The sequence below is a fragment of the Zootoca vivipara genome, chromosome 9 (genome assembly GCF_965207765.1).
Source record: "Zootoca vivipara chromosome 9, rZooViv2.hap1.1, whole genome shotgun sequence".
Lineage (NCBI taxonomy): Eukaryota > Metazoa > Chordata > Lepidosauria > Squamata > Lacertidae > Zootoca > Zootoca vivipara.
The window spans coordinates 39,539,737-39,557,856 of record NC_142592.1 but is presented as its reverse complement, the minus strand read 5'-3'; the positions used below and the strand labels follow the sequence as shown (position 1 = coordinate 39,557,856).

Genomic DNA, 18,120 nt, shown 5'->3' with positions numbered 1-18,120 from the left:
TTCGGCCTGGTATGTGAACTGCAATTTTAATAGTGGACTCCTCTGCAGGGTTGTCAGCCACGTCCCCCACCACCTGCAATATGGGGGTCATATCGGGGAACTGGCATTAGTTAAGCAAATTTGTTAAAGCGTTCTTTTATAAAAATAAGTAAGCACTCTGATGATGTAAGAACTTCGTTAGAAAAGCCACGAGCTGCTGCTTTTTACTGCTCCTTTTTGTTCGGATGTGGGCGCGCTGATGCCTAGTAAAATCCCGGGTTTCTCCATTACTTTTTATGGACAGCGCTGACTTCCTCCCCTAGTGAGATTTAAAAATGAATTCCAATGTAGCGCTCAAAAGTTTATATACATTAGATAATGAGAGATGTGGTACTCTTCATTCATTCTATTATCTCTGTAGTTCCAAAAGCCGCGAGGGCTGTTGTCCGCGCGGAAGGTTCTGGGACTTGCAGTTCACCTCTGGAGGGCAAGCGAGGTCGGCAACTAACAAGAGGCAAAAAATAGCTGCAGGGATGACGGGTTCGGAAAGAAAAGGGAGCATTTTTGCTGTGTAATAAATAAATGTTAGGAGATCCCGAGGGGTGGAGGAAGGAAAACAAAATCCATATATTTATTTAACAAAATTTATTCAACAACATATACCGCATGTCCTGCTTGATAGAACTTGTAAGTGATTTACAATTTAAGTTTGTTTGTTGAACTTGTTACCGGTAGTTACTTTATCTTGTTCAGGACAATCCAAAGCGGCTTACAATCAAACCTAAATATAAAACATAAACTAGTTTTGATGTTTTGGGATCTGTAATGGTCCATTGGGGCACCACAGGGGGAGTCGAAAAGCAGCTATAGTCCCCTATCTTTTATTATCATAGAAACGGCAAAGCTGCTGAAAGCGTTTTTTTAAAATGAAGTTTTTAATTACGGTACATCTTCTGAAGCTGATGCTGTATTTTAATTGGCTTGCATTTGTTTGTTTTTTAAATCCTTTTTTATTATTTTCTTAAGTTGCACAAAAAGAGGGCAGCACAAAAGAGGCCCCATAGCAACCCTGTTGGCTAGGCTGAGGAAGGGTGACTGGCTCAAAGTCATGCAGCAAAGTTTTGTGGGTAAGGGGCCATTTGAACCCTGTCCTCCAAGGTATACTCTTAGCCCTCTAGCCACTGCTGGGTCAGGCTAGCAAAGGACACTAAATCACATAGCTGAGTTTGATGGTTTCTGGATTGACAATGAAGCATTCCCTTTGTGCACCTCCCAAGTGTCTTTTTAAAAATATGGCAGCGATCCTCAATTGTACATATGTTTTAACAAAATAGCAGGGAAGGGACTAAAAGTCACAAACTGTATGAAAGTAGAGGGTTCTTCACAGACACGCAGCAACATCTTACCCAGCACCAGCCCTTTGATATTAGATTCAATAAATGAGTCTAAGATGTGCCTGCCTGCAAATCTTGCAAAAGGAAACTTGTTGAAGGGCTGGTATAAATCCTTATGATTAATACCAAATAAAATCAGAAGCAGTTCTTCTTTGGATATGGACTGTTTGCCGAACCTAAACCTAGCAGTTGATTGACAGTGGTTTTCAGAAAGTCACAGCAAAGTATCCCCAGGGACTCATTCTGGATACTGAAGGACCTCCGATACCCAAGTGGCATGATTGCAAAAACTCCTGGCTACGTGCGTGAGCACTGTGGAAATGATGATGTCCCTGAGCCCTCAGTTACTGGAGTCCAACTATGCTACATCCTGTCCTTATATAACAATAGGCAATAGGCAGGAAATCTAAACAAGGACTCTGTATGACAGATAGCATTAGCGAGTCCAGAAGCCCAAAGCTCCCTCACGAGAAGAACTTGTAAAGAAGAAGATTGATTCTGTTTTGATTTAAAGAGACGGCCAGTGTGCTTATTTTTGCACCCCTTAATACCTACACTACTCGCATGTTTGAAAATAAATGCATTATTACGAATGCACCTTAAGTCTCCATTAACTATATTCAAAGCAGCCTGCCTCCACTAAAGTTGCTGTGACATTCCCATTCCTTGAAGAAGCAATTTTGTGAGTAAACGATATATACAAATAGACGCAGACACAAGGTTACTTTGTGCTCATTCATTTAATCTGTATTTTGTATTGGATCAGAGTTAGTTATCTGTGCAAGTTGTTCCTTGGTTTTACAAATACCCAAAATAGCAAGCAGATCATTTTGGCCACTTCTCTTGTCCCTTTCCCCAAAGAGCAGAAAGTCAAGGATCAGTTTAGAGCAGGCATCCCCAGACTTCGGCCCTCCAGATGTTTTGGACTGCAATTCCCATCTTCCCTGACCACTGGTCCTGTTAGCTAGGGATCATGGGAGTTGTAGGCCAAAAACACCTGGAGGGCCGCAGTTTGGGGATGCCTGGTTTAGAGGAAGCTCACCCCATACCCAAATTCCTTAGGATCCAGTACATTTAAATCTTGTCTCTTGCCCACCATTCCACACTTTAATATTATAATGTATCTCCTTTCACCTGAGCCACAAGCGAGGAAATAAAGAGCATCAAACAGGTCTTTGAAGTATAGCATCACTGTGTGTTATCTATGGCCTAGTTCTCACCAAGTTGGTAAACCTGCGTCTGAGCTTACATTCATCTTTCAAACCATCTCCTTATCTTCACAGGCCACCCGTACCATTCATTATGCAGTGTCCCCCCCACTACTTATGTAAAGCTGTTTTGCCCTCATAAGCAACGTACCCACTGCCCAGTTCTACCTCTTCTTTCTTCCAACTTTTCATAGCTGTTTTCCTAGGGGTAGCATCCTGCAGAGGAGAAGTGACCAGAGGAGAAATGACCGCTGGGAGGAAGGTGGAGAGAGGAAATGCCATAGTGTACCTGTAACAGCACAACCAAATGCTTTCATCTGCCCCAGCTGCAATAAAACATGTCTCTCCCATATTGGTCTCTACAGCCACAGCAGGCGCTGTAACTCTCCAATGTTTTGACTGTATCCCCGATGGCACACTATTCCATTGTCTCTCTAGACAAATTGATGCCAACAAGAATAGCTGTCCCATCTTCTATCTAATTCTTCTGCTTAGTTCTTGCTCATCAGCAGTGTTTCGAAGACACAAACTGACGTCACAAGTCACCCTCACATCTGCATATTCTTACAAACATTTGCATATCATAAACTCTGTCTTAGAGTAGGGATGGGGAAATGTGTCAGCTTTGGTTTCCCCTGGTTGTTCATTTTTCTAATTGTAAGTTCAGTTCTCCACTTTTCAAATCTGAAAAAAGGGTGAAGTGGCTTTTTTTATTATTATTTATTCACACATGAATTTCTAGTCCCACCTGCTCTTCTTTCACAGGTCATTTGATGGCGGGGTCTGTGGGGAACTGACAAGGAGAAGGGGACATCAAACAAGTTAAGGATATTGCTGTGCCTCAGATATAACAAACTTTGGCTCTGTAGAATGAGCTCTTCCATCTTGGAGTGGCTATATTCTTATTTCTTTAAATAGAAACTTCAAATCCACGTTTAAATTACCCAAAACAAATAAATACAAAAATACACCGATACACCATGTCCCTGAGCATGTGGTGTGGAAGGGGGGAGCACCCACTTTAGATAGGTGATAGTTAAAGCTAGGAATGGGAGCTGTTGCCTACTAGGTTCGTAGGGCAGAAGGCAAGGAGGCCAACCATATTTGAGCCACAGCCAATAGCAGGTGGAGGCATGGAACTGATTCTACCTTTGACCCCGTCCTCCCTGTTGAGTTCTACAAGGGCAAAACCAAGAGCGAGGAGAAGAAAGCAGGCAGGCAGCACCCCCTCCCATGGCTGGTTTGAATAAGCACACAGGAATCAAGAGGAATCATGGGGATTCTTTAGCTGTGATTCCTACATTGCAGGGTGTTGAACCAGATGACCCTCTGGGCACCTTCCCACTCTATGATTCTAAGACCGAAGTTAGTGGAGCAGTGCCTCAGGTGCCTTAATTTGCCTGCCTGTACAGTGGTACCTCAGTTTGCGAACGCAATCCGTTCTGCGGAGGTGTTCGCTCGCCGAAGGCACACTTCTGCGCATGCGCGAAGTGCCGATAGAGCACTTCTGCGCACGCGCGAGCTGCACAGATCGCTCCTGCGCATCTGAGCGCCGCAGAACCCGGATGTAAACACTTTCGGGTCTGCAGCGTTCGTAAACGGAGGCATTCATAAACGGAGGTAGGCGTAAACCGAGGTTCCACTGTACTGGAAGAATGCATGATAAAGAGCGGGTGAAGTTCGAGCAACAAACCAAAGCCAAACTGATTAAACTCCTGCCGCACTTGCGAGTGAAATTCCCATCCGCTACTAAGAACATCACTGGAAAATATTCAGGTTCATTCAGGCTCTCTGGCCTTTGACTCCCTCATTATCTGCCTCGCAGAGCTTTGGAAACTGCAAGTTCTGGAATCTGCAGCCGTTTTCTTCCTAGGTTGGCTCTGGTTCCCTCATGACCACAGTTTTCACCTAGCTCAGCGCTGTGGGAGAAAAATTTAATCAGAGCTTTGGCAAGTGTCCCCGTCCACTTCTGATTACCTTGGGGGGGGGGGTAATGCTGGAGTACATGCATGCAGAAGCGATAGTTGCATCGAGATCAGTGTTGTAGCACCAAATTAGAAATGTGGAAGTCTCCCCCAACCCCCCCTAAGAAAGCAAGGTATGATGTGCTGTGAGACAGCCATACGCAGACACCAAATCTTGGGATGTGCTGATAGCATAGACCAGCACTTGTGTAGCTACAATTTCTATTTGCTGTGCACAGACATAACAGGAGAGCAATACAGACTGTGCCCCTGAGGGGTGTTGGCTGCAAGTATTGAGAAATGCCTGGAGAAAACTCTGATTTGGCACAGTCCTAATAGGAATAGCACAGTGTGTTTTAGGTCCCCGTCGTCATTTTCAGAGGATGTGGGTGATTTTGACCCTGGGCATCCTCCTAGAGTGCTATTCTTCTTGTCTTCAGGGGGGATTCCTTCCTGTTCTCCAACAGTTCGCAGATCTCATCCATGGGCCTTGCACAGGCTTCTAGGCTTTCTGCCAGCTTCTGGACTTTTGCCTTGAGCACAGCATGACTCACTTTGGTCACCTCTTCGTTGTGCTTGGGGACCAGAAAGCTGTGGGAGCCACAGAACACCATGAAGCAGATGGAATTGTACAGTGTGACGGAGGCGTTTCTCTCAGCCGGCAGTAACCTAGGATCCGTCGGGCCCTGACTGCGGTGCAAGAATTCCAGGCAGTGCGCGATTTCTCTCATCTGAGCATGGCAGCTCAGTGCAATCTCCTTGACCTTCCTCACCTCCCTGGAATTAGAGAGGACTAAGGAGAGGTCGGAAGTCACCGTGACGGCCCCTCCTGCAGCCGCCACTCCTAGGCCCACCCCGGAAGCCAAAAGGGATGCCCCTAATGTTGCAGGGCTCAAGGACAGCCCCACGATGGCCACGATGGCACCTGCGGCACTTAACGAACTCCCAGTGAAATTGGCGATTAGAGAGCGTCTGTGCAGTTTGTTGATTCTTCGCGAAATCTCCCGGAGGCTCCTGATGTGCCCCCGAAGCCTGCTTCTCTGATCCAGCAGTACGACATGGAAGTGATATGTAGGATCAAAAGTGCGAGGGGGAAAGTTGTCCTCCATAACCTTGATGGGAAGCTGGGGCGAGGGGAGAGAGAAGGGCATTTAGAAAGGTAACAGCACACCCTGGATGCCAGACCTGCAGATGCACCCGGGACACTGACACCACCTTTCCCCCTAGTATAGCTAGATCCTATAAGCACCAGTGGTTCCTTTGAGCAGATCCTATCAGACTTTGCCTCTAAAGTTAAGGATAAGGATGTCTCTGAATACCACTTGCTGGGGAACAACAGTGAGAGAGCACTAAGTTTGTTGACTTCCCATAGGCACAAGTTGGCTACTGTAGGAGACAGATTGCTGGACTAGAAAAGCCTTGATGTGATCCAGCAAGGCTGGATCATGATCACCTCACCCCTTTATTTGTTGTTCTTGGTGCAACGGATTTAGTACACAATTACCCCTCTGAAAATTGTCTGTGTATAATTAAAGTTAGATGCAACCCATTATGTCTGTCGAAGGCCTGGGCACAACTGCATGTTTTTCTTTATTAATAATGTCATCGTTTCTTTTGAAAAAGGTTTTCCTGGTTGTCACTTTCTTTCATGCACTTCAGTGCTTCCTATCACACACCAAAGAATTATCTGCCCTCATTGCTTGTCTTATCAAATGCACGCTACCAGCCACAGCCCTAATCTAATGTCACCCTGTCACGTTTGACAAGTACTCATGCAGTAGATTGTAGCATGCTGATATAGGGAGCAGGATGCCCTGGGGCTTATCAAACAAGAAGTATCTACAGCCCACAGGGAAAAGAAAGGAAGGACACCCAGATAATTCACACACACAACCTATTTCTCCAGACAAAAAACATCTCGGAGTGAAACTTCCACAACATAGCCACTCAAAAGCAAGATTCCTGGCACTTACTAGCAAACCCATCTTCTCTAATATCCCATATTCATTTGCTGGACTTATTTGCTAATTCTTAAATTGTAATTAATTGATTCCCCATGGATTAACATTTCCACTTCTGGATGACTTTTCCAAGGGCAAGAGGACAATACAATCATTTTAGCTTCTTTATCTAGTTTGTTTATGGATTCATTTATTTCTAATGCTGTGCAATAACACAAGGTGCCATCTGGAGGTATCTTCCAGAGTCATAAAAACCTGTCCTTAATACTCTTCAAAACAAGCACCGTGTATCATCTACCTGCTTGTTTTAGCATATCACACATGTTGGAAGTTTCACCAATTAAGTGGTACCCATAAGAATGACAGAAAGTAAAGCAGGATTATAATCGTTGACTTTACCTTCTGCTTAAATCAGTGGGATTAGAAAAAGGGTCTCTGTTTTCTGGTAAACTCCATTATTTTATAAACTACGGTAGCAGAAACCAGGACAAAGCTCTTCTAAATTAATGGCTACAGAGTTTTTGAGGACAAAGGAATAATCCCACCTACCATAGTTTTCAGTTCAATCCAGTGTTCCCAAGAATGACTCTCAGGCTGTTTCTGGACAAGCCCAATTTATACTTACTACAATCCTATTGCCCCCCTGGGACTGCTCTGCATCACACCAGGAATTTGTCGTTTCCTGACATTCCCTCTGCCACCGCCCCCCCCTCCCTGCCCGACTAATTCAGAAGGATGTGACACACTGGAAACTGACTGGGGACAGTGCAGCTTGTATCGTATTCAGGAAACAATTCTTGCAAGTGAACATTATGAGTTCGCTTTTCCCAAAGCACATTTACAAACACACACACACACACATACACAATTCCTGACTCAAAAGGAATGTAGTCATCTCCCAAAGGGAATACACTACCCTTCCTCTTCTTGAAATAACTGGTGACACTATGCTAGCCAGATGACTGAATCTTCAGAGTCTTATGTGAATGTAGAGAAAATAGGTATGATCTCAGCCAATCATCACAATTACTTTGGATATGAAATGTTTTATAGAGCTGCTGCTTTCTGATTGTCTGGGACACACAGCAGGCTGGGTACACAATATCCATTTAAAGGACATAGTTTCTTGTAGATAATCCTGGGACCTGAAATTCACCCCCACAGAGCTAAAGTGGCCCAAACCCTTTTATAAACTACAGATCCCAGGATTCTTGGGGGAAAGTCATGCATTTAAATGTGCTTTAAATACATGCTGTGTCCACAGCCTCAGTGTCTTTGCACACAAATAGATGACATTTTTCCTACGTACCAGGGGACTCTATCTTCCGTCCAAACACCTGGACTTCGCAAAGCGTGAGGTATTCTTTCCTAGGTAGGGTAACAGTCACATACTGCCCTTTTGATGCTTCACAGTTAAAAGTGCCTGTTTCCCCAGCACCCAAAGAACTTATTGTAGCACATCTAGAAAAGAACAAAATCATTATTATTATTTTTAAAAAGCATTAAATAATAATGGAAGAATGGTTTTCAACAACCTGAACCCACAAAGTTACAGGTAGGTAGCTGTGTTGGTCTGAGTCGAAGCAAAATAAAAAAATTCCTTCAGTAGCACCTTAAAGACCAACTAAGTTTTTATTTACATGAAGAAGTGTGTGTGTATCTGAAGAAGTGTGCATGCACACGAAAGCTCATACCAAAATCAAAAGTTAGTTGGTCTTTAAGGTGCTACTGAAGGAATTTTTTTATTTTGCCACAAGGAAAAAGTCAGAAAAAAAAGCAAATATTTGCTATGTTTTGGGAAATCAAATTGCTAGAGATCTGTCTGGAACATTTGCGCTCCATTGTCCTCCCTGTGTATAATCCTGTAAAGCAGGGATGCCAGAAAATGTTGACAAAAACCGAAGTGGAAATGGACAATGTTGAAAAATTCACCCTATGAGTGGAACAGAAATTGATCCAGTGGATATGATCAGTCTAAAAACAGTATGTAATTGATTACATCATGTTCCCCGATTTGCATTGCATTCCATTCCAATGAAATCATAGAATCATAGAACAGTAGAGTTGGAAAGGACTATGAGGATCATCTAGTCCAACCCCCTGCAATTTAGGAATCCTTTGCCCAGTATGTGTCTTGAACCCATGACCCTGAGATTAAAAGTCTCATGTACAACTCTTGGAGCTATGCTGGCATGGCATAACAGGACAATGTAACCTACCTAATATACATACTAAATTACATAACTAATGTAGTTTTGCCACAGCAGACAGCAAGACGAAATTAGATAGCTTTTGGCAGAAAGTGAACTGCAGTGGAACGGAAGCAGTCCTGCATGTGACCAAAACAGGGCAGAACAGAAAAGCGTACCTCATGACATCTCTACATGTAAGGAAAGGATGGGGAACCCATGGCCCTCCAAGTATTGTTGGACTCCACCTCCCCCTGCTCAAACTAACATGGACATGCTAAGGATGATGGGAGTGGTACTCCAATAACACCTAGAGGGTTGCAGCTTCCCCTTCCCTGGCTACAAAGCATCTGGTCCATATACTGTACCTAGGATTTGTGGTGCCTCCTCTCTCTGCGGAGTCCCCAACTCGGATTTCAGCCCCATTAAGACGGTGAGCACAGCAGTCTTTCCGGTTGGTGATGCTGACACGGAATACTTGATACTGTGCATTCAAGTCTACCATCCACCATGGATTCCTTTCAGAATCTGTGCGGGTGCAGGATCCCCGTATAAAATCACTGGATGTGGAACCGTCAATGGCATTTCCAGCTGCTCCTAGCGAGTGGATGTTGCTGGATTGTGAAGCCTCTCCGGCGAGGGCCACATTGGAGTCTGAAAGAAAGAAAGGGGAAAGTTTCCATTTTGTTGCTGTTGTGCTTCAACCACTGAACTGCAAGGTAGGAAAAACTAAGAGAGCTGAATTAATTCTTAATCAATGCTTTCGCCATGCTCTCAGCAGGTGCCCAAAAACACATGAGATTACAATCATATGCGAGGTCCTAGAGCCCAAAAATGTGCATCCCCGTTTTCAGACTCAACATGTTGGAGGGTATAGTATTTGTCTGGTGCGGAAACAAAATCTCAGCAATGGGTGAATCCCCTACAAGTGAGGAAGGGGAGCCTGGGTGCAATCAGGGGAAGATGTGCTGTTATTTCAGTTGCAGGCTTAGTAGCAGCAGAGCATGGAAAGTAAGAGTTTATGCCTGTATTTTATACTATACCTGTCAACTGCCCCATTTAAGCTGGAAATTCCGGAATCACAGAAGACGGCTTCTGTTAGATTGCCGGATCTCTCCTTTTTTGGTTCAGCACTCTGGAGCGAGTCCTCGTGCCACAGCGCCAGACCAAAAGACTCTCACTCTGGTGCTTGTGAGCATGGTGACCTCAGAGTGCCCAAGGTCCAGCACTGGGTCACCACCCCACAGAGCCCATCACCCAGCCCTTCCCAGCTCGCTTTTATGAGCCAGGATGGACAAGGATCAAGGAGATTCCTCCAGCTCCGAGCCCGAGCCCAAGTCCCAGGCCATCACACCGACCTTTGCTCTACGCTGTCACTATTGCCACTTGGTAGGCTCGACGTTCAGCTCTAACCCATGTCTGGTCCAATTCAAAATGAGTTTTCCGCCACCAGCACTCTAGCCAGCTCAGCGATTGTTTCATTGCCCTCAACTCTGGGGAAACCATGGGGCTGTCTAGGCTCCATGCAATCGGAGAGGGTGCTTCAGAGCCAGACAATCAATAGCCCTGGTTAACTCCACATTCCAGTGAGGCACCAGGGAATCAGCTGAAAGACCATCAACATGGAATAAAACATTCCCTACCACTCTCTGGAAACCATTTGGATCCATTAAGTGGTGGGGGCGGACCATATGACTTGGCCCTACCTCCCTGCAGAGGGGAAGGGTCATGGAGAAGTCCAGTTGCACCAGAAAGTGATCCAACCATGGAACTTCTTTTGTTTCGCTTTTCCTTAGTGTCAGATCACCCACATTCATAGAGGTGAACACTAGGTCTAAGGCATGTCCGCGACTATGAGTTGGGTCAAACTTATTCAGGGACAGCCCCATGGAGGTCATACTTTGCATGAAGCTCTGTAAGATCGTGTCGGCATGGATGTTAAAATCCCCTAGGACAACCAAACTAGGTGTCTCCAGGAGAACATCCACCACAACCTAAAGCAGCTTGGACAGGGAATCCTTGGTGCGGCGGGGAAGTCAGTACACCAAAAGGAATCCTGTACTGCCCCTATTGCCCACCTTCCAGAACATGCACTCAGAAAACTGAGTCTTCTGAGGATGCCTGTTGTAAGCGAATGACTTTCTAAATATCACTGCAGCACCCGCCTGCCCATATGTCCTGAGTTGCTGTGCGGTAGACAAGCAGTGGCAAGGACAGGCCCATCTGCTTCATCCAACCAAGTCTCTGTTACACATGGCAGGTCAAGTCCTTCATCCACGACCAAGCTGTGGATGATAGCCATCTTGTGAATCCTTCACCTGGCATTGCACAGCAGCACCTTAAGGTCATATGGGTCTCCCATGTTGATTCCAGTATTCTGGTCTAGACCAGACCCAGAGGCAGGGATGGACTTCAAACAATGACTAAACTTGCCTCCTTGGTAATGACATGGTCTGGTCTTAGCGTAATTCCTCCTACCTACCTACCATCACTGACAATGGGTGTCCCAGTACATCATCCCCTCCGCCCCTGTGGAACCTGCCCCAGCCATTCTGTTGGCGGAGGGCCACTCCCAGGCAGCCCATACCTTCTCGCTTTCAGAACAGAATACAAACTATTCAATAAGCCAATAAAACAGTAGAAACTAATAATAATAATAATAATAATAATAATAATAATAATAATAATGAAAACACTTTGCAATTATACTAAAATTAAACTAATCCCCAGTCCCAACTAAATGTTTATCCCACACTCAACAGAGCAAAAAACAAAACAAAAAACCAAAATTTAAATGCCATGGATTAAAAACTATTTGAAAACATTTAAATGCATTTAAAAGCATTTTTGACATTTGCCCCAAACCCAGAATTTGTTCCAGTGAGTCTGGGCTCTTCAGGACTTGCAGCAGGGAACTGTCCCTCTAGCCTCTCAGGAGTTAAAGCAAAGAAGGGTGAGTCTGGTCCCTGCTCTCTAGGCCAGGTGGGAAAAGGCCTTGCAGGGAGTGGCCTTCAGGACTCACAGCAGGACAATAAGTCTGTATTATAGACACTCTGTATCTCCTGCATATGAGGCTGGGTACACACACAGCGTGGGTGGCACTGTGGGTTAAACCACAGAGCCTAGGGCTTGCCAATCAGAAGGTCAGCAGTTCGAATCCCCGCAACGGGGTGAGCTCCCGTTGCTTGGTCCCTGCTCCTGCCAACCTAGCAGTTCGAAAGCACATAAAAGTGCAAGTAGATAAATAGGTACCGCTACAGCGGGAAGGTAAACGGCGTTTCCATGCCCTGCTCTGGTTTGCCAGAAGCGGCTTTGTCATGCTGGCCACGTGACCTGGAAGCTGTATGCCAGCTTCCTCGGCCAATAACGCAAGATGAGTGCCGCAACCCCAGAGTCGGTCACAAGTGAACCTAATGGTCAGGGGTCCCTTTACCCTTTACCTTTACACACCATCTATTCACAGCTTCCTGTAAGTAATCCAAGGACCTGTAATTTGCCCCCACAGAGCTACAGTTGGCAAAACCCTTTTATAAACTAAAGATCCCAGGATTCTTGCGGGAAAGCCGTGCATTTAAATGTGCTTTAAATGCAGGGTGCATCTACAGCTTCAGTCTCTTTGCACACAAATAGATGACAATATATTTTCTACCTACCGGTGGACTCTATCTTCTGACCAAACACCTGGACTTCACAAAGCGTGAGGTAATCTTTCCTAGGTAGGGTAACTGTCACAAATTGGCCCGTTGATGATTCACAGTTAAAAGTGTCTGTTTCCCCAGCACCCAAAGAACTTATTGTAGCACATCTAGGGGGGGGGGGGACAAAATCATTTAAAAATAATGTAAAATAGCATTAAACAATAGTGGAAGAATTTTTTTCAGCAAAAAAAAAAGCCATAGAATCATAGAACAGTAGAGTTGGAAAAGACTATGAGGATCATCTAGTCCAACCCTCTGCAATTTAGGAATCTTTTGCCCAGTGTGGGTCTTGAACCCATGACCCTGAGATTAAAAGTCTCATGCTCTACTGGAAGAGCAATGCTGGCGTGGCATAACAGAACAATGTAACTAAATAATTTACATACTTAATTATATAAATTACATAAGTTATGTAGTTAGGAGTCCAGGTTCCCGGCTTGATAACACAGTAAGTGTATGTAATTAAAAAGGAGGATTTTTTTGCAAAAAAGACAAGCAATTATTTCCGGACGGCTCTAGCAAGCCTCCAGCCCCCATCACTCAGTTGACCTTTCTGAGGAGTTTGTCCTGTGTCAACAGAAGAGATTGACCCTTCGACCTTTACATTTCTTATTTTGCTTCCTGTCTAGCAGCCTTCCTATATGCCTACATCTTGGACTTATTTGGTCAGCTGCAGCCCCTTCCTGTTCTGAAAAGCTGTCTCTGTGACTTTCCACGCCTGTTTGGGCTTCCGGGGAGCTTTGGCTGTGTTCCAGCCTGCTCTCCATTCTTCTTTTTTCAGCCAGACGTCCAAGGTCAGGGGGACTCAATGCTGGCAGCTGCAGGCTCTCCTATGCTGCCATGAAAGCCCAGCCTCCCTCTTCCTGACTGCATTCTGCAGCTGGCTGCGAGATTACACTTGGAGCTGGTGTGTTCATGACAGGAGTTTTGCCACAGCTTTTGGCAGACTGTGAACTGCAGCAGACAATGAACTGCATGTGATAAAAACAGGGCAGAACAGAAAATCATATCTTCTCTTCATGAAAGAAAGGGATAGGGAACCCATGGCCCTCCAATTATTGTTGGACTCCTCCTGCTTCCTGCTTGAACCAACATAGACAATGGCTCAAGATGATGGGAGTGGTGCTCCAATAACACCTAGAGGGTTGCAGCTTCCCCTTCTCTGGCTACAAAGCATCTGGTCCATATACTATACCTAGGATTTGTGGTGCCTCCTCTCTCTGCGGAGTCCCCAACTCGGATTTCAGCCCCATTAAGACGCTGGGCACAACAGTCTTTCCGATTGGTGATGCTGACACGGAGTACTTGATACTGTGCCTTCAAGTCTACCATCCACCATGGATTCCTTTCAGAATCTGTGTGGGTGCAGGATCCTTGTATAAAATCACTGGATGTGGAACCATCAATGGCATTTCTGGCGGCTCCTAGCAGGTGGATGTTGCTGGATTGTGAAGCCTCTCCGGCGAGGGCCACATTGGAGTCTGAAAGAAAGGGGAAAGTTTCCATTTTGTTGCTGTTGAGCTTAAACCACTGAACTGCAAGGTAGGAAAAACTAAGAGAGCTAAATTAATTCTTAATTAATGTTCTCGCCATGATCTCAGCAGGTGTCCAAAAACACATGAGATCACTACAGCATCTTGAACAACCATTAATGAATAACTCTGCATTATAGACACTCTGTTTCTCCTGCATATTACGCTGGGTACACAACATTCATTTAAAGGACATAGCTTCCTGTAGATAATCCTGGGACCTGTAATTCACCCCCAGAGCTAAAGTGGCCAAAACCCTTTTATAAACTCCAGATCCCAGGATTCTTGGGGGAAAGCCATGCATTTAAATGTGCTTTAAATACAGGGTACGTCCACAGCCTCAGTCTCTTTGCACACAAATAGATGACATTTTTCCTACATACCAGGGGACTTTATCTTCTGTCCAAACACCTGGACTTCGCAAAGCGTGAGGTATTCTTTCCTAGGTAGGGTAACAGTCACATACTGCCCTTTCGATGCTTCACAGTTAAAAGTGCCTGTTTCCCCAGCACCCAAAGAACTTATTGTAGCACATCTAGAAAAGAACCAAATCATTTTTTTAAAAAGCATTAAATAATAATGGAAGAATGTTTTTCAACAACCTGAACTCACATGGAAAAAGTAAGAAAAGAAAGCAAATATTTGCTATGTTTGGGGAAATCAAATTGCTAGGGATCTGTCTGGAACATTTGCGCTCCATTGTCCTCCCTGTGCATAAGGTACTCCTGTAAAGCAGGGATGCCAGAAAATGTTGACAAAAACTGAAGTGGAAATGGCCAATGTTGACAAATTCACCCCATGAGTGGAACAGAAATTGATCCAGTGGATATGATCAGTCTACAAACAGTATGTAATTGATTACATCATGTTCCCCGATTTGCATTCCATTCCATTCCAATGAAATCATAGAATCATAAAACAGTAGAGTTGGAAAGGACTATGAGGATCATCTAGTCCAACCCCCTGCAATTTAGGAATCCTTTGCCCAGTATGTGTCTTGAAGCCATGACCCTGAGATTAAAAGTCTCATGTACAACTGTTGGAGCTATGCTGGCGTGGCATAACAGGACAATGTAACCTACCTAATATACATACTAAATTACATAACTAATGTAGTTTTGCCACAGCAGACAGCAAGACGGAATTAGATAGCTTTTGGCAGAAAGTGAACTGCAGTGGAACGGAAGCAGTCCTGCATGTGACCAAAACAGGGCAGAACAGAAAAGCGTGCCTTATAACATCTCTACATGTAAGGAAAGGATGGGGAACCCATGGCCCTCCAAATATTGTTGGACTCCACCTCCCCCTGCTCAAACTAACATGGACATGCTAAGGATGATGGGAGTGGTACTCCAATAACACCTAGAGGGTTGCAGCTTCCCCTTCCCTGGCTACAAAGCATCTGGTCCATATACTGTACCTAGGATTTGTGGTGCCTCCTCTCTCTGCGGAGTCCCCAACTCGGATTTCAGCCCCATTAAGACGGTGAGCACAGCAGTCTTTCCGGTTGGTGATGCTGACACGGAATACTTGATACTGTGCGTTCAAGTCTACCATCCACCATGGATTCCTTTCAGAATGTGTGTGGGTGCAGGATCCCCGTATAAAATCACTGGATGTGGAACCGTCAATGGCATTTCCAGCTGCTCCTAGCGAGTGGATGTTGCTGGATTGTGAAGCCTCTCCAGCGAGGGCCACATTGGAGTCTGAAAGAAAGAAAGAAAGAAAGAAAGAAAGAAAGAAAGAAAGAAAGAAAGAAAGAAAGAAAGAAAGGGGAAAGTTTTGTTGCTGTTGAGCTTAAACCACTGAACTGCAAGGCATGAAAAACTAAGAGAGCTGAATTAATTCTTAATTCATTCACATAAATTCTAACCTATCCACACCAGTTTTTCCAGCAATTGCCTAGACACATGTCCAGACGGGGCTTTATTTTGCCACCACTTTAGTGGGAAAACTCACTCTTTACCTCTAAATCAGAACAAAAGTCAAATGGGTTTCCTGCGGTGGGACCACACCCCCACTCACTCGTACTCATGCCTACAAATCACATACCTCTGCCTAGAAATCATGGGTGTGGAGCAGGGTGCAAGGAGCCTTGATTTTTAAAATGCTTTGTGCATCCACGTCTAACCTTGCCCCTTTCTAAAAGTTATTAATTGGTATGTGTTTTTCATTTTTTTGTAAATCTACCAAAGAATGGAATAAGATAACATTGGGATGAGAGGGTTTCCCCATGGGGTGGATGAATGGGGTCAATTGTTATGGGGACTGAGAAATGTTCCTATTTTCATATGAGGAATGTTGAAGGGTAGGGGTTAGTTGTAGCAAAGACTGCATTTTTGTACTCACTTACCTGGAGTAAATCTCCTTGAACTCAATGAGCTTTACTTCAATGGCACTAAAACCCCATTGAAACCAAAGGAACAAGTTGTTATGACTAATGCAAGTTCCATTGTCAATTAAACTAACCCCTGAGCAGACATGGTTAGAATCTCCCTCTGAGTCCTATTAAATTCAATACCACTTACTCTGAGGTAAAGAGGTTAGGAGTGCTGCCATTAATTCCCATAATTATGAATTGTTGCTGAAAAGCTGTAACCCATATTCCAACGAGCCCCGGGTGGCAAAAGCTGGCGAGCAACAGTAGTTTCCAATGAAGAGGACAGATTCAGCGCTTCAGGAATTTATCTTGAGAGTCTGATTAACTACTATTAAGAAATATTTCTGAACCAAAAGAGGGGCCCGGATCACTCATATAGGAAGCCCTATTGAAATTGACAGGATATCAAATTAACTTGTCATATTCTTTTCCAGTGGGAATTAAGCCAGCCTTCTATGGCTTTGCACCAGTGAATATTGGGGGGAAAGAAAAATAAGGGAAGGAATGACGCCCAATTCTTGGTGACGCACCTTTCAATGCAGGCCGTGTAGGCAGGATGGTCAAGAGCATCAGCAGAAGGCAGCATCTCACAGTCCTTCCTCGAAGCATTGTGTCCTTTTCTGGCAAGGCTCAGGAGACAAGACTTACACACAGAGAGAAGCACTCTTGACTTGAGTGCCCCAAACAGAGTGGGAAGGCAGTTATTAAACTTCCCAGGATGCTGCTCTCCTCCAATCAGAAAACTACTCATAACGAAGACCACTCAAAGTTTCCTTTCAATTTTGTGGTCAAAGTAAATATTTGACCTCTTGCCAGTTATTACAACATGAGGAGATTGGGTTGATAAGGGGAAGGGTGTGAGGTAAATGGGACAAAATAGCAGAAAGAGTACATGAACCATGGTCTTAAATGAAAATAAATAGGAGTTTGGTTATTTCTTTCAAAGCAAAGTTACACAAACACTATCGCACCACAAGAAGATCCCTCCAGCTCCAAACCTATATAGAGCTGTGTCATGTGAAGGATCTAACACCTGTTCTTAGCTACAGTGGTACCTCTACTTACGAATAACTCTACTTACGAATGTTTCTACCTACGGATGGAGCTCCGTCCGCCATCTTGGATGCAGTTTAGATTTTTACTACTTACAAATTTTTAGATAGGGTTGCTTCGTCTTACGAATTTTTTCTCCCAATGCATTCCTATGGGATTCGACTTACAATTTTTTTCGACTTACAAATGTGCATTCGGAACGCATTAAATTCGTAAGTAGAGGCATAGCTGCCAAGTTATCCCTTTTTTAAAGGGATTTTCCATTATGCTGAATAGGCTTCCTCGTGAGAAAAGGGAAAACTTGGCAGCTATGAGTAGAGGTACCACTGTATCTTGATCGTGTCACACCAATTATTGACTGTCAATGATGGCTGCCAGTCTGTTTCAGTACCCAATTCAAAGTGCTGTTTTTAACCTTTAAATCCATTAGCAGCCTTTGGGGCAGATTACCTAAACAGGATCGCATGCTTTCCCAACCAAGAGACCTTCTTGGCTCTGAGTATTGGAAGACCTGCTCTCTGCCTTGCAGTCCTTCTTCCACCTGGCCTGAGACAGGAGGACCTGCACTAATGCCAACTGTAGAAGCTGAGGCTGCTCAACAGACTCTTGGGCTGGGGCATTGTCTCAGGGTTTCAGCTGTTGTTACTGAAACTGTCAGCCTGCAACAGCAGCCACATCCCGGAAATGGTTTTCACTGGCCGGCTAAACCAGGTGAGGGTAGATGATGGGTTCCAAACCCTTGGTGTGTTAGGGACTCCCTTG

The 18,120-nt window shown here is 44.6% G+C and overlaps 1 protein-coding gene across 3 annotated transcripts; it reads right to left on the bottom strand.

Annotated features, from left to right (window-relative positions):
- Positions 1-2,094: 2,094 nt before the first annotated feature.
- On the bottom strand, positions 2,095-17,009 carry APOLD1 (apolipoprotein L domain containing 1). Of its 3 annotated transcripts, XM_088652013.1 has the most exons (8): positions 16,836-17,009; positions 15,346-15,631; positions 14,309-14,460; positions 13,589-13,874; positions 12,349-12,500; positions 9,064-9,349; positions 7,816-7,967; positions 2,095-5,669 (listed from the first exon to the last, which is right to left on the bottom strand). In XM_088652013.1, exons 1-8 carry the CDS (start codon positions 16,912-16,914, stop codon positions 5,623-5,625), a joined length of 1,440 nt encoding a protein of 479 aa, XP_088508139.1. In that variant the 5' UTR covers positions 16,915-17,009; the 3' UTR covers positions 2,095-5,622. The 3 variants fall into 3 exon arrangements, with proteins under 3 accessions (XP_088508139.1, XP_034983713.2, XP_088508140.1); XM_035127822.3 differs by lacking the exons at positions 7,816-7,967; positions 9,064-9,349; positions 12,349-12,500; ... (2 more) ...; positions 15,346-15,631; positions 16,836-17,009 and adding an exon at positions 7,056-7,111; XM_088652014.1 differs by lacking the exons at positions 7,816-7,967; positions 9,064-9,349; positions 12,349-12,500; ... (2 more) ...; positions 15,346-15,631; positions 16,836-17,009 and adding an exon at positions 6,906-6,929.
- Between the last annotated feature and the right edge of the window lie 1,111 nt (positions 17,010-18,120).

Excerpts from the sequence above, each read along its gene's own strand:
- APOLD1 (XM_088652013.1), bottom strand. The coding sequence starts at position 16,914 with ATGCTTCGAGGAAGGACTGTGAGATGCTGCCTTCTGCTGATGCTCTTG. Across the intron at positions 13,875-14,308 it reads ACAGAAGATAAAGTCCCCTG|ACTCCAATGTGGCCCTCGCC; the intron begins GTATGTAGGAAA and ends CCTTTCTTTCAG. Across the intron at positions 7,968-9,063 it reads GGAGGCACCACAAATCCTAG|ATGTGCTACAATAAGTTCTT; the intron begins GTACAGTATATG and ends GTTCTTTTCTAG.